Source organism: Anser anser (assembly GCF_964211835.1).
Source record: "Anser anser genome assembly, chromosome: 10".
Taxonomy (NCBI): domain Eukaryota; kingdom Metazoa; phylum Chordata; class Aves; order Anseriformes; family Anatidae; genus Anser; species Anser anser.
In genome coordinates this window covers 14855970-14869139 of record NC_139730.1, presented here as the reverse complement: position 1 = coordinate 14869139, position 13170 = coordinate 14855970, and the positions used below count along the sequence as shown (strand labels likewise).

General features: G+C 39.1%; 2 protein-coding genes across 15 annotated transcripts in view; one reads left to right on the top strand and one right to left on the bottom strand.

Annotated features, from left to right (window-relative positions):
* Positions 1–13170, top strand: part of USP3 (ubiquitin specific peptidase 3) — a 97463-nt gene that overhangs the window by 20625 nt on the left and 63668 nt on the right. For 3 of the 9 annotated variants that reach the window (XM_083850894.1, XM_083850893.1, XM_083850892.1), the window contains one exon: positions 10117–10236. The exons of the other annotated variants lie outside the window; for them this stretch is intronic. In XM_083850894.1, the coding sequence (XP_083707020.1) occupies positions 10149–10236 (88 nt within the window). In that variant the 5' untranslated portion in view covers positions 10117–10148. The remainder of the gene's footprint in view (positions 1–10116; positions 10237–13170) is intronic. 9 annotated transcript variants of the gene reach the window in all.
* The window catches only part of CA12 (carbonic anhydrase 12), a 40287-nt gene that overhangs the window by 9121 nt on the left and 17996 nt on the right, over positions 1–13170 (bottom strand). For 3 of the 6 annotated variants that reach the window (XR_014588796.1, XM_083850906.1, XM_083850905.1), the window contains exons 2-7: positions 13054–13074; positions 6946–7125; positions 4253–4395; positions 3290–3385; positions 1515–1578; positions 316–473 (exon numbers count right to left, since the gene is read on the bottom strand). Coding sequence is in view for 5 of the 6 variants with exons in the window: in XM_083850906.1 (XP_083707032.1) it covers positions 316–473; positions 1515–1578; positions 3290–3385; positions 4253–4395; positions 6946–7125; positions 13054–13074 (662 nt within the window). In the remaining variant the exon portion in view is untranslated. Of the gene's footprint in view, positions 1–315; positions 474–1514; positions 1579–3289; positions 3386–4252; positions 4396–6119; positions 6919–6945; positions 7126–13053; positions 13075–13170 lie in introns of those variants that run through there. The other 3 variants (XM_083850907.1, XM_083850908.1, XM_083850909.1) reach the window with 3 other exon arrangements.

The window sequence follows — 13170 nt, the reverse complement described above, 5'->3', positions numbered from 1 at the left end:
AAGGCAGGGAGCAAGTACATAATGAAAACAGAAATAAATCTCGCTTTACTCTGATTTTTCAAGCTGATACTATTACCAATAGCAGTTGGCTGTCATTTATTTATTTTGGTCAACTGAAAATGTGCTAGCTACACAGAGAATAGGATATTCGTTTAAGTCAGTTCTGTGATATGATGTGCTTCCCACGTAAAGGATTTTAGCAATGGTCACTTTCCAATTTTTATAGGACAGTAAGAGAAATCCAGGATTTAAAATATGCATTACTGTGCCCTAGCAAACATCAATCAGGAAAATACATGTTGTATTTAAACTTGCCTGCTCTTGTGAAATTTTAACAGGGTGTCGGAAGACTGTCCAGAGAACGCTAGGGTAGCAAGGAGGAGTTGTCAGGGATCCTTCATAGCGATAGTACTCATCTGGTCTGTCAGGAAGCAGTTCTTGAATATTGAAACCAGGGACTTGGACCATCTGATCTAAAATAGAGGATTTGTATTAAATGCTGAATCATTGCTATGTGGACTGCCTCCAGTGTTGTGGTTTAACCCGGCTGGCAGCTAAACACCACACAGCCGTTCGCTCACCCTCCGCCCTCCCTCTCTGGGATGGGGGAGAGAAACGGGAAAGTGAAGCCGGCGAGTTGAGATAAAGACAGTTTATTAAGACAGGAAAATAATAATAACAATAACAATAATAATAATAATAATAATAATAATAATAATAGTATTAATAATAATAATATGTACGAAACAAGTGATGCACAATGCAATTGCTCACCACCTGTAGACCGATGCCCAGCCTATCCCCGAGCAGCCGGCCCCCCCACCCCGGCCAGCCACCCCTATATATTGTTTAGCATGACGTCAGATGGTATGGAATACCCCTTTGGCCAGTTTGGGTCAGCTGTCCTGGGTCTGTCCCCTCCCAGCTCCTGCTGCACCCCCAGCCTGCTCGCTGGCATGACAGAGCAAGAAGCCAAAAAGTCCTTGGCTTGGTGTAAGCACTGCTCTGCAACAATTAAAACATCAGTGTGTCATCAGCGCTCTTCTCATCCTAATCCAAAACATAGCACCCTACCAGCTACTAGGAGGAAAATTAACTCTGTCCTAACTGAAACCAGGACACTCCAGTGAAACAATTTTGCTTTTCAATAAGCAGAGTGCTTTCAGTCATGTCACTAAGAAAAATCCATTTTAATAGAGGTGATTCCAGTTTAAATAGGAAATACAGTTTTTTAGGTTTCCTATATACAAATCATCTCGGATACCAAATCAGAATTTTGTAACATGACCTGTGGCCATGTTAACCAAACAACACCGTGTGCAGAAAGTAAGGCTTACATGGTGTAGTGGATGCCTGCATCATGCTAGCCATACTCTCTTCAGAGAAATGCATTGATATTTTTTTTTAAGTCGTATAGTTTATGACTGGTTTGCCTGGGATTCCTGGTCTGTTTTTTCAGCTGATTATGTCCCTCTCAGAGTAATCTGATATCTCAATCCAATATAGACACTCACCTTTGTATTTCACGTTCTGGAAGTGCCTGAAGATCTTTTCATATGATGGGTTGAAGGGTCCAATCTGTAATGAGCAGACGGTTAACAGCTGTGCAAATCATTGTGGTCTGAATATGAATCTTTGCTTCTGCACACAGCAGCTAGCAGTATCTGAAGAATTCTTTCATAAGGGAAGCGTGTACACTGCCTGGATATTCATTTACTAGAATTACTCTTTTTACTAATAATGCTTGTAGTCTATCAGTGCTCTGAGAGACTGAGCTGCTCTGTTACACTCATGTCGTAACAACTATGGTGTAGACCTCTAGTGTGCGCATGAAAGACATGATTGCCTGTTCAGTGTGCAGCGCAAAGGAAGAGTAACCGTTTCCTTTGAGAACATTGTAGACAGAAATTCTCAACTGGTAGGCTTCTCAGATCATCTGCTGGTTTCTAGTCAAAGCCACATTTTTCCACCCACAAACGTTTTTTAGTCTGCTGCTCCTCACAGGCCAAGAAGATAAAGAATGACAGTGTTGGTACTGCAGGGCCACAGGCAAGGGCAGTAGCTCAACGGTCAAGCAAGACTGTGTTTTTCAACTGCTCCTGGCAGCTTTTTTGTCTAATAAGCTATGCCTTTTTTATGAATTCTTTGGTACTTAACAACTCCTCTAACAAGCAGACATAGTGAACTGGTGTCCTTAGATCAACTGTAAAAGCCACCAGCTGCCTGAACATTTTTCAAAGACCTAATGTGCAGAATTAACAACATTCCCTTATTTGATTTTAAATACCGCTACTTAGGAAAAGGAAAACAAACAAACAGAATCCCCAGTATAATATGCAGTTCTCTGCAACTTTTCACTTTTCACAGCTGCAAATTCCAAATGAACTGAAATTCAACACTAAATTATTTTCGAAGTCATAACTGCTAGGAAGTGAGCTTGGGTAACATTCATTAGAATTAGAGCTTTGTCTGCTAACTAGAATATTTTCACTTTTTTCAATAGAAGTGTGAAAAAGTGGGCATTTTCAGGCTTTGAGTAAAGTATTTTTTATGCTGGAGAAAATCCACACATTTAAAAATCATCTTTATAGTTAAGCTTATTTTTATAATTAAGACTCTTAATTATCAAGAAAATAGAGAATTAAATATGTACAAGCTTGTCAAAAATTTCCCTTAAGATCATTATTGCCTTTAATTGCCTATTTGTGGAGCTTTAGAGTGGAAAATTGGAAACTTGTCCTGTCATCTTAAAAAAGGCACTGGATTTACTTGTTTATAATTTTGTATTGCTACTGTAATCTGTCATTCAAAGAATCTAGGAAGCTTGCATCCTGAAAACGATGGTCACATCCTAATTCCATGTGCTTGCCAAAGCCAGGGTTGTGTCTGCCTGTGCCTCTCAGCGGGGCTAAAACTGCTGCATGCTACACTAGGCAGTTTTTTTGAGTAAGTGGGTTTGAAATTCACAGTTGTCTGCTGTTTGATAAGCTCTAATAATTCGTAGTTTGTAAATGAATGCAAAAATGGCTTCAACATCTGAAGTTAATTTACTGGAAAGCATTAAGAATTGTCACAATCTTAAAATTTGTCTTAAAATTTGTACCTATTATCTATGTGCTAATGGAATCTGCCCCCCCCCCCCCCCCTTTTTTTTAAACAGAAAAAGAGGAACACCTATTCAGCTGCAGAGCTGTTAAATAATCTAGGTATTTTTTTACTTTAAAGCTCTCTGGCGACTTAATGACTGAAAGATTGTTAAAAAATAAAAACCCACAACCTTGTATCCTACCTCAAGAAGGATGGCCAAAACTGCCAGTCCGTCTGCTTTGTCCATTGCTGCTGTTACATCTGGATATTTCTCAGAGTTATAATGTACAATATGCAGCTACAAAGAAGGAGAGACAATGTTATGGGAATGTGTGGGTCATGGTAACATAGTTATTTTACAACTGGAAAAGACCAGTGCAGACATCTCAGGCTAAGACATTACAATGGCATTCTTCAGTGGTTTCTGGGTATAGTGTTAAGGTCTTTTAGAGAAAAGCAAAATTTCCTGCGCTCCCACTCTCAGACCCTCTTTGGCTATTACCCATCTTGTCTACATGACTGGGGGGATGGGGAGGGAAGATTGATTGCTTCGTCTTCAAGGCATCCTGATTTTAGTACTACCACTAGTAATTTTTTCTGAAAAAGTAGTATTTCATTTAATCATTTTGAGGTAAATATCCAATTGGTACTGCTTTTCAAAATCTATTCCCAAATCCATAATTTAGTATTAGGAAAGATAATAAATAGTTCTTCACCGGATTGAAGAAGGTGAGTTAAGTTAGAGGAGGAACATTTCAAAATGTTGTTTAAACCCAGCCAAGCAGTGTTGTGCGGCTAAAAGATGTATCTGTTTTACAGAAAAGAACCTAGGTGTCAAATATGCAACAATTTGCTTGAAATTATTTAGGAGACCCAGTGCCAGTCCTCAGTTTAGAATATAATTCCTTGACTTGTGGCATATTCATGAAAGTTCATGGAAGCCTATCTTACTTACAGTACACATAACATTTTAGTATACACCCAGACCATAAATTCTTGGATCAAAACCTTTCAGCCTTTTCCATTCATATAGCAAAGGTAGAGAAACAGTGTAAGAACACTGTAATACCACAGGTGAAGGAACTAAAACAGTGGGACTTACACAGAAAACAGTGGGACTTACACAGCTTTGTTTGTTTCTTTCCCTGAATTCAGCTTGTCTTACCTCTGCTGCAAAATGCTTCCCACTGACTGTGTGCTCTGAGCCTTCTGACTTGTTTCTGTTTCCCCAGTGTAGGTGAAGTTGAGATGCAGTGTATTCAAAAGGGAGGTTTCTGATGTGCATAGTAGGCGACAGATACATTTTCACTGTAAGCAGATCAAAACCAGATAGGATGAAATGATAACACAGCTTTTAAGCACACGGCAAGTAAAACTACTATGTCCAAACATATTACATAGAGAATGAATGAAGCAGAATAACTATTAGATTCTTAACTCTGAATCCCTCTCAGTCTGTAGGTAGGAAGTAAACACTTAAGTTGTCTTTAATCCTTTCTAGGCAATTTAGGAAAATTTAGAATATTCCTTTTTCCCGTTTTCTTGAACTAAAGGAGTTGAATGTGAAAATTGTTGTTAATAGAAATCTTTCTCCTCCCTCCTTCTTCAAATGCAAAATTATCTCAGCTTTATTAAAAAGCAAGTTATTGAAGCAAAACTTAGGCTCATGTGTCTTCTTTCAGTCCTCATATGGAGGTTAAAAATGGCTTAATAAATTAAAATTTCTCATGATATTTTTAAACTGTTGTTACATTGAACTTGTCTGTCTATTAATGTTCTCTCAGGAGCATGTGGCAAAAACAAATAAACTACTATCTCTCCTTCCCTCCCCCTTCCCCAATCAAACCCAGAGTATTGCTGCCAAGCAGCAAGGTGATCATAGACATAAATAATTAGCATTTCCTCTCTCAACGTGGTGGAGTGAGGCTTTGTTGTGCTGAAAAGCCTTCTTTCTGCTTGCTAATGCTGTCCAGTGTGGAACACAACCTGGGTTATTTACTGTGTAGAATTAGAGTAGAGAAGAAATGGAGACATTCTTTGTTGTCATTGTTTAGTTGAGAAGTTTGGTACTTCATAAAGCAATGGTTTATATAAAGAAAAGATCAATTGCAAAGCATTTTTCTTGTTTTTCAATGTGAATGCAGTTTGTCTCTGAAACATCCCAGGCGTGTTTTTCAGGGAAAACAGGGCTAAAAACCTTAATGCAGGAGCAGCTGCAAACCTATGTATTTTTCTGTTAGCTAAAAAGCTTTTCTGGAGGTCTGTTGTTTTCAGTCTAGCTGAAGCAGGTAATTGTATCTGGATTGGCTGGCAGTGAAACAGATTAGTTTTGTGCAGAAATGACTGATATGACAATACTAAGTATCCTACTGATTTCTTCTCTAGCCAGAAGAGAAGGTAACAGCAGATGGTGTAATGAACGCTCTAACAAAGAACTAATTTTTCATTACTCACAGCAATTAAGGTTTGTATCAGTGAAGTTTCTAGAGAGAGTGGGTCACATGTCCCCTGCCTTCTAGGAGAGCGCTTACCTTAGAATCAATTCCCGTTTTAGGAAGATGAGTTTACTGAGGGGGATTTATTTTATTATTTTTTTTATTTATTTTTTGTCTTGACTTTTATTAGGCAGTGATTAGATGTGTTTTTGGGCCTAGTTCTGAAAATTTTGGTGGCATAGGCTGTACTAGGAACTTGCATTTTACTGTGTGACTTCTACATGAGGGACAGGCTGCCAGTGTTGCTCTTTTGTGTGTACCTGCTCTCTTGTCTCTACCTGCTCTCTGGCACTGTTAAAATACACAATGATAATGTTTTCTTGTCTATCTATTGATCATTTAGATTGGCCTAAGACATTCAACTGTGACAGTACAATCTTTCACTCAGGACTGAGAAAGCTTCTTAAAAAAAGGTGTGCAAGGAAAATGTGTTCCAGCCATTCCTAGTCTAAAACAAGCTGCTTTAGACTTGGTTTCTAGAGGGAGAAACTATGTAGGGGGAAAACGTGACCTGTGGCCTAGGAGATTGGTCCTTACCTGAAGAACAGGCATATGATGTTGTACAGAGCAGGTTTACCCCACTGAAAGAATGAGGAAAAAGAGAAGTGTGCATTTCAAGCATCTTTTAACAAAGCATGCCAGAGAAGAGCTGAGGCAGAGGCCATTTTTAAACACAGATTCTTTTGATACTTATGCAATAGAGGAGGATATAAAGAAGAAGGCCCTTATACCTGTTCATATTGACATGACGTGAAATACTGCGTTGATATGGTAGATATTGCAGACCTTCATGAGACTGTCTCTTCTCTGCTTTTACCTCCTGTACAGACACTTTTACTACTGTGGTGCAGGGCATGTTTGTAAACTTTTTCTGATTATTTTTCAGTCTTTTAATCTATTTGTCTTATCCTACACTAAAGGAAGTTTCTACCTCAAGTCAGAGGAACAGAATGATGCTTTTTTTTTTCATGTAACTCAACTAAGCTGCTTTGATTAGAATATCAAAGACCCATTGCACCCATTTTTTATCAGTTTATCTCTTTCTAATGGAATCACAGTCTGTTTTGGAGCACTTCAACCAAAGTAGGAAGTAAAGCTTTCAAAAGCATGAAATTAATTTTGACATGCCTAGAGTTGATTGAAAAAACCACATTTTTATGATTCTGCTTATAGCAAATCCATTTGTACTTAGTACATTTGCAAGTTTCCTTAACCTGTTCTCTAGATTTGTGTTTGTGATTAGGTTTCATAGTCACAGCTTAATTTCAACTGATAATCAAAGTAGTTTATCCATGAAATGAAAAATTACAAACTCCAGCAACTCTTTCCTTCATAATTGCTGACTGTCATTGAGATCCCTTACCTGAATGACCATTATTGGTCAGTGTAAACTGGTTGGTGGAGGGCACATTATAGCCTATGAATTCTAAAGGTGAGAGATTAGAATCATACTGGAGAATATCTCTGTGAAAATCTATTGGTGATTGAAATACTCCCCCACAGAATGGATATTTCTTTGGCCAGGTCTTCTCTCCATCAGGACCTGCGTAAGTTAACAAAGAGACATATTTGTCAAGCCTTAGCTATCCAGTTATTATCCCCCCTCACCCCCCTCCTGATTCAGCTCTGATCCAACATTTAGAAAAGGAGCCTTTGCTGAATTTTGAAAGCTCTTTTTTTCTTTAACTTTTCTCAATTCCATGTTTCCAGTACACCACTTGATAGAAAAGGGCCAAATAACCATAGGAAGATGCATTTGCTGGCAGAGGAAGTATCAGTAAAAGTCTCATGTAGAGACACTTTAATCTTGATTTTTGACATTCTCAGCTGCCATTGTATGTAACTCTGTACCCCAGTGGGAGAGCTGCAAGTGTGGCAGCTCACCAGGTTAAACCTACAGGCAACGCCATCATTAGCCAGCCACGGTGCCTCCGACCCTCTAATGCTGGTATTGTCTCCCTTCAAAGTCCAGAAGAATGACAAGTAGAGTTTGTATCTATGACAGCATTAAGATTATTTACTGACGTGAATGACTTTTCCCTATAAAAGTTACAGGCATATGCATGCTAATGTGGCAATTCCTGTTCTCTGAAGAGAATTTCTGAAAGTGACTTCATGTTTGCAGAGGGAAGTTTCCATACTTTCCAATACACAGAAAACCGGACTTCTATGAACTTTTCCTTATCATACAAACTGCTAGGCTCTATCTAGCAATACTGCATAACCCACAGTAAGAAGCTAACTTGCAAAAATGGGAAGTGTTACGGTGATTTGACCCGTAATAACTTGTTCAAACTCTTGCAAAACTTCTTTCATCACAGCCTTTTGCCCTAGGCAATTTCTACAAGGAATTGATAATATCAAGAGATTTTTAGTTGTACCTTTTATTTAATTGCTTATTAGTAGCTAGCAGCTGTTCACAAGCTGTAAGCTGGGACTGTTTGGATTTAAATTCCAGAAGATGTACTCACAGCTTGTGTTTCTCCCTAATACTGAAGATTCATTGCAATTCTTTCTAAGGCAGGAAGATCTTTTGGGATCACCCAGCCTGATCTGTGTAACACAGGCTATTGGATCTCCTTGGATTAATTACTACTTTAATGACGCCATATCTTTCTGAAAGAAAAGGACAGTCTTTCTTGAAACATTGCAGGTAAAGATAACTCATTAATGTCCAATGGGCATTAACTCTTCCTGGCAGCTTGCTCATCACTGTGTGTTTGTCTAGCTTTGACTTATTTTAGAAATTGAAGAGCCTTCTGTTAGTATACTTGTGTTCATCGTGGAAGTACTTATAACACAGAGGACATAGGTTCTCTCTTCTCTTAAACGAAATAGTTCCTTGATTATTTATTTATTTATTTATTTATCTATTTTGTTAGAGGGCTTCTTTTCCAAACCTGGAATATTTATTGTTACTTTTTTGAAGTCTCTCCAATATGTTAATATCTTCCCTGAAATGTGGATGCCAGAATCTAATGTTAGATCAGGTCATCAGTGGTAAATCTAGTTCAGATCTTCTCTGAAGGAAAATCAACTGTCAGGAGAACAGAGGGTCCTTTTATCTTAAAAAAAAAAAAAAAAAAAAAAGAGAGAGATGCTTCCAAGGATATTGATAGTGGAGGTGAATTTGAAGTTCTGGTGCTCAAAGAACAACTTACTTCCTCCTTAGAGCTCTTTAATCAAGGCATAGGTTAGCACATGACGTTGTTTGCAGTGTGGATACTCAGACTCAGTCAGTACTTTTCAGTATAAATAGGCTTTGATGTTGCTGTAACTTACATCTTTGACTCCACTGTCAATTACTTTAATTTCTTTCCTCTTTAATCTGTGTGATATTATCTTAAAGTTATTTGCAAATCTTTTTAAAAGCTAATAAATGTTATGCTGACACTACAGAAAACTGGATACTGTCCTTTAGATGTGTTTTGGCAGTTCACTGATCCATCAAGATGAGCATAGATTCCATACTATGGGATATATGTACTCAAGGACTTTTCCCAGTAAAGTCTATATCAGAACATACTGTGAAATGATAGTTTCTTGAGGTTGAAACTTGACGTGCCAGACAGTGAAACTGAAATCTAACACTTTCCAGAAAACTAAAACTACGGCAATGTCAGAAAAAATTGTGAGAAGCCTCTGTTGTAATAAGACTCCAGTAATTTTAAAAGGCTTGGGTTTTCCGTGCATTGATAAGGTAGTGGGTATCCAAGAAGACTTTAATATAATACAAAACATAGTTTTGGAGACTTGATAATTAAATTAATAATTTTAAATTGATTTTTAATTTATGCATAACATAGAACCCTAGTCCCAGCCAGTGGAAACCACGTCGTGAAGTACCAACTGCATTTTCTGTACTATGTTTGGATGAATCAAATGCCTTTAAGAATTGGCAGCAGTGTATGGGAATTTCCACACCAACATTAGCAGTTCAGAAGGGAAACAGTCTTTCCTATAAAATGCTGTAGTTACTGCAGTCTTTATGTACCTTCATCTTTACTACCTGTTATCCTTTCCTTGACATAAATCTGCAAATCTACCTGCAAGCCTCTAAGCTTCAGCAGTTTTTGCTTGTTTCACACTTCTGCTCAATTAAAAACAAAACAAAGCTTTTTCTGGTACAAAACCATTTGTTTTAGAAATTCTGACTTTTTGTCACATGGTCTTTCTAATTTTAGTGCTTCAAAACTCCTGTCTTAAAGAGCTGAGCTCACTGTAGCTTGGTTTTGCATATATGAAATTGCGATTTCCATGGTAGATAAACCCCACAGCTGGAAGACATTTCTCAGCTAGCTCTGTTGAAAACGAATGTTTGATTGTGAAATATATTTTCCTTGTTCTGTGCCAGCATATTTAGAAAAATTCAGCGGAAATCACTCTGTGTTTATAGAGGTTCTGATCACTACTGAATAAAGAATAGTATGTGGATGTGGTAAGATTTGCCTGTACTACAAGTTTCATAAGGTATTAACATAAGAAGCATTGCAAACATATCTTAGTATTCAATTTCCCACTTTTGTGACAACAGTTACGACCAAGGGGAAGACCCAGGCACCTCAGATGATGTTTGCTGCCCTGAGGATCCTGTCAGCACTGTACCAGCAGAGTGGTAATTGTGCCATGGGCCTGTCCAATCCAACTAATGCAAGTATGTAGCTGTTGGAGTGAGCAAATTAAAGTACGGAGATGTCGGTATGGGTGGAAGTAGGACCCCTCCTGCTCCCACTGCTCCTGGTGCAGCTATGAATGCTCCCTGCTGTAGGGTACTTGCACACTCAGGTTGTTCAAATCCAGCTTGTGCACTGCCTCCTTTTACATAAGTTTCCAGGGCCACGTTCCCTTACCACACTGTAAATTACCCTGAGCCTGGCTGTATCCTCATGGCTATTTTATAAAAGATGGCTGTAAATAAAACAGTAGTAAGTCTCTGGATAGACATGGTGCCCAGCTGTACAGTGAGCTGGGTGAAATACCCTCAATACCCACACTGCAGGCATCCATTTTATCATACCCTTTGACAACTGCTAGCTTTCTGCATGCTTAGTAAGCCTTTAGCCAGCTCCACAGCCCTAGCGCTGGTAAGTGATGCAGGACAGATGGTCCTTTAGGGACAACAGTGCTCATGGGATTTGCACATTAGCTGACCAGAAAAAAGAAGAAAATGGGTCTATGAGACACCAGTGTTACCAGCAGGGTTTTTGCTCTGATGATCAGTTAATACTCATGTTGCTCAAGCTTCTCATGGGAGATCCAAGTTCTCATAATCTGCAGTGAATTAAGTAGTAAAATGCATTGGGTCAGTAACACAGGGAATGTCTTCGCTATTTTGCAGCTATGCAAAGCACTCTGCCCCTGTTTTCTGCCAGCTGGAAGCTGTACAGCTGCCGTTGGCCCAGGGCTGTGTTAGTAGTGAAGTCTGAGAGTCTGGGCTCTGTGCCACAGTAACATGACCACATGGCTTCCATTTCACTTGGAGCACAGGCAGAGCTCAGTCATACCATTCTGTACATAGCTAGTATGTGTAGATCTTCCACATGCGTGTCTAGAGGGAAGCTTGTGAGGTAAAGGGATTGCCAAGAGCTGTAGCTGTCTCTGCTAGTCCTCCTATGTGAGTGCTATATGAGTGCTATATGAGAAAATCTGTGAATGTTCTACTGCATTCACAAACACTGGCATTTCTCAAGGGAAGAGGGACGTGTCTTAGCACAGGTTCTCAGCACCTCAATGAATTTAAGTTAGAATATTTGGCAACAACAAAACCAGAGAGTTTGTAAGTTTAATTAGCCTAATGTCTGTTAACAATAGTTCTTGTGTCTGTGCTGTAGCATGAGGTTGTCTGCTCCCATGCTAAAGCCCATGAGTAATTCTGCTGGTACTATTCTTTAAAACTTCACTGTAAAACTAGTTTCCTCCCTTCTAGCTGCTTGTGCACTCCTAAGGAGTGATTACGGTTCTTTGATTTCATTCCACTCTGCTAATATTAAGGGAGAAAGCCAGAATCCAAAGAATTGAAGCTCAGCTCTCTAATTCTAGAAATTGGCACCTGAATTTCTCCTCTGCCCTTTACCTTGTACCTTGACCCTCATCTTGAGATCAGCCTGCACTGACTGTAATGGCTTGACTTCCTTTCTGTTCCTGTTGACTTAATTTTAGTGGGAGGCATTGCAAAGTGTTGCAAGGATAAAAGTAAATAGTGGAAGGTGAAGGCTGCCATAAAGAAACAAGGTCAGTGGGAGAGTATGAAGGAGAGGCTTCTTTCTGGCTTTGACTGCAGTCTATTTTTCTCCATGCAGAGCAATGTTCTACCTCTGTTTTTTTCCAGATATATGAAAAGAAGAATTCTGTACATTTAAATTGCCGTTTTGATTTTTTGAAGTTGCTGTTATATATTTTTCTAGATAGATTTAAAAAGCAGTAGTTGAAGGGAAAAAATAAGAATCTCTTTTGTGAACCATCTCTCTATCCTGCAGTACATGTGAGAAAACAAACTGCGATGTGGAAGTGCTTAGCAGGAACTCATGAATTTGGGCACTGAGAATAACATACTCTGAAAAATACACCGGTACCAAAATTCCCAGAAAGGGAGAAGTAACTAATTTAAACCTGCATTACCCTGGGAAGAAGGGCAGAACTACTTTGCTGGTAGTAAAAGAAGTGTTGCTTTCCCTACTAACTGGCAGGGTTAGTTTCCTCTGCTTGCTGCTGGCCAGGTGGAAAACCCAGGCATTTGTTATTCAAAGTATGCTAAGCCTTTTTGCTAAAGGAGAATGTGAAATCTATGTACATGTACTAGTGGTTAGATTAATACCTGTAGATGTGCAACTGACAATTTTTGTTTTGCTTATGTGAAGTGAGCCAGGTAAACTGGAGCACAGCCAAAGGGAGTAGTTGGAAACAGCAAGTTAAATCTTGGGGTTGTCTTTGGGCAGCACCAAAAGCTTCTCTGTGGGTATGTGGTGTATAAAACACAGCACTGAATAGGGAAATACTGGTCAGAGGATTTGTTCTCTTAAATCTCTAGGAAATTCTTCCTGAGCAGCCATCAGACCCTTCAGGTTTAGTATCTGACTTAAAGGACTAGTGTACAAACCAGCACTGCTTTCCCAAATAGTATTTATTCTACTTTATTCACTTGAGGGCAGGGAGAGGTACACTCTTTGCAGAGCTGGGCTGAAACATGCTGCTGCTCTGTGGCAGATGGGAAAACAGAGGGCTCTGGGCAACCTCTGCAGTTGCCTGGCCTGTCTTAGCCTGCTGAGATTCCCATCATTCAGCAAGGCAATGCAGAACCCAGTAACTGACTCTCAGTCACCCGAACACTAAGCCTGATGGACGGATAAGGCAGATCCAAACTTGGGTAAAGATAGTGAACCTAGTAGGTTCTCACCAGAATAAATTCGGCACTTTCTCCTTAAAATAGGGAACAAAGCCATGACTTAGCATGCAAAAATTAGTTAATACTTACCAATATAAGACCATTTTGACCCTGTTTAAAAACAAACAAAATATTAGTGTGAATATTTAAAATTGGGGTTACTCTGTAAATTAAATAAAGAAATTGCCGCTTAAACCCATGTACTGA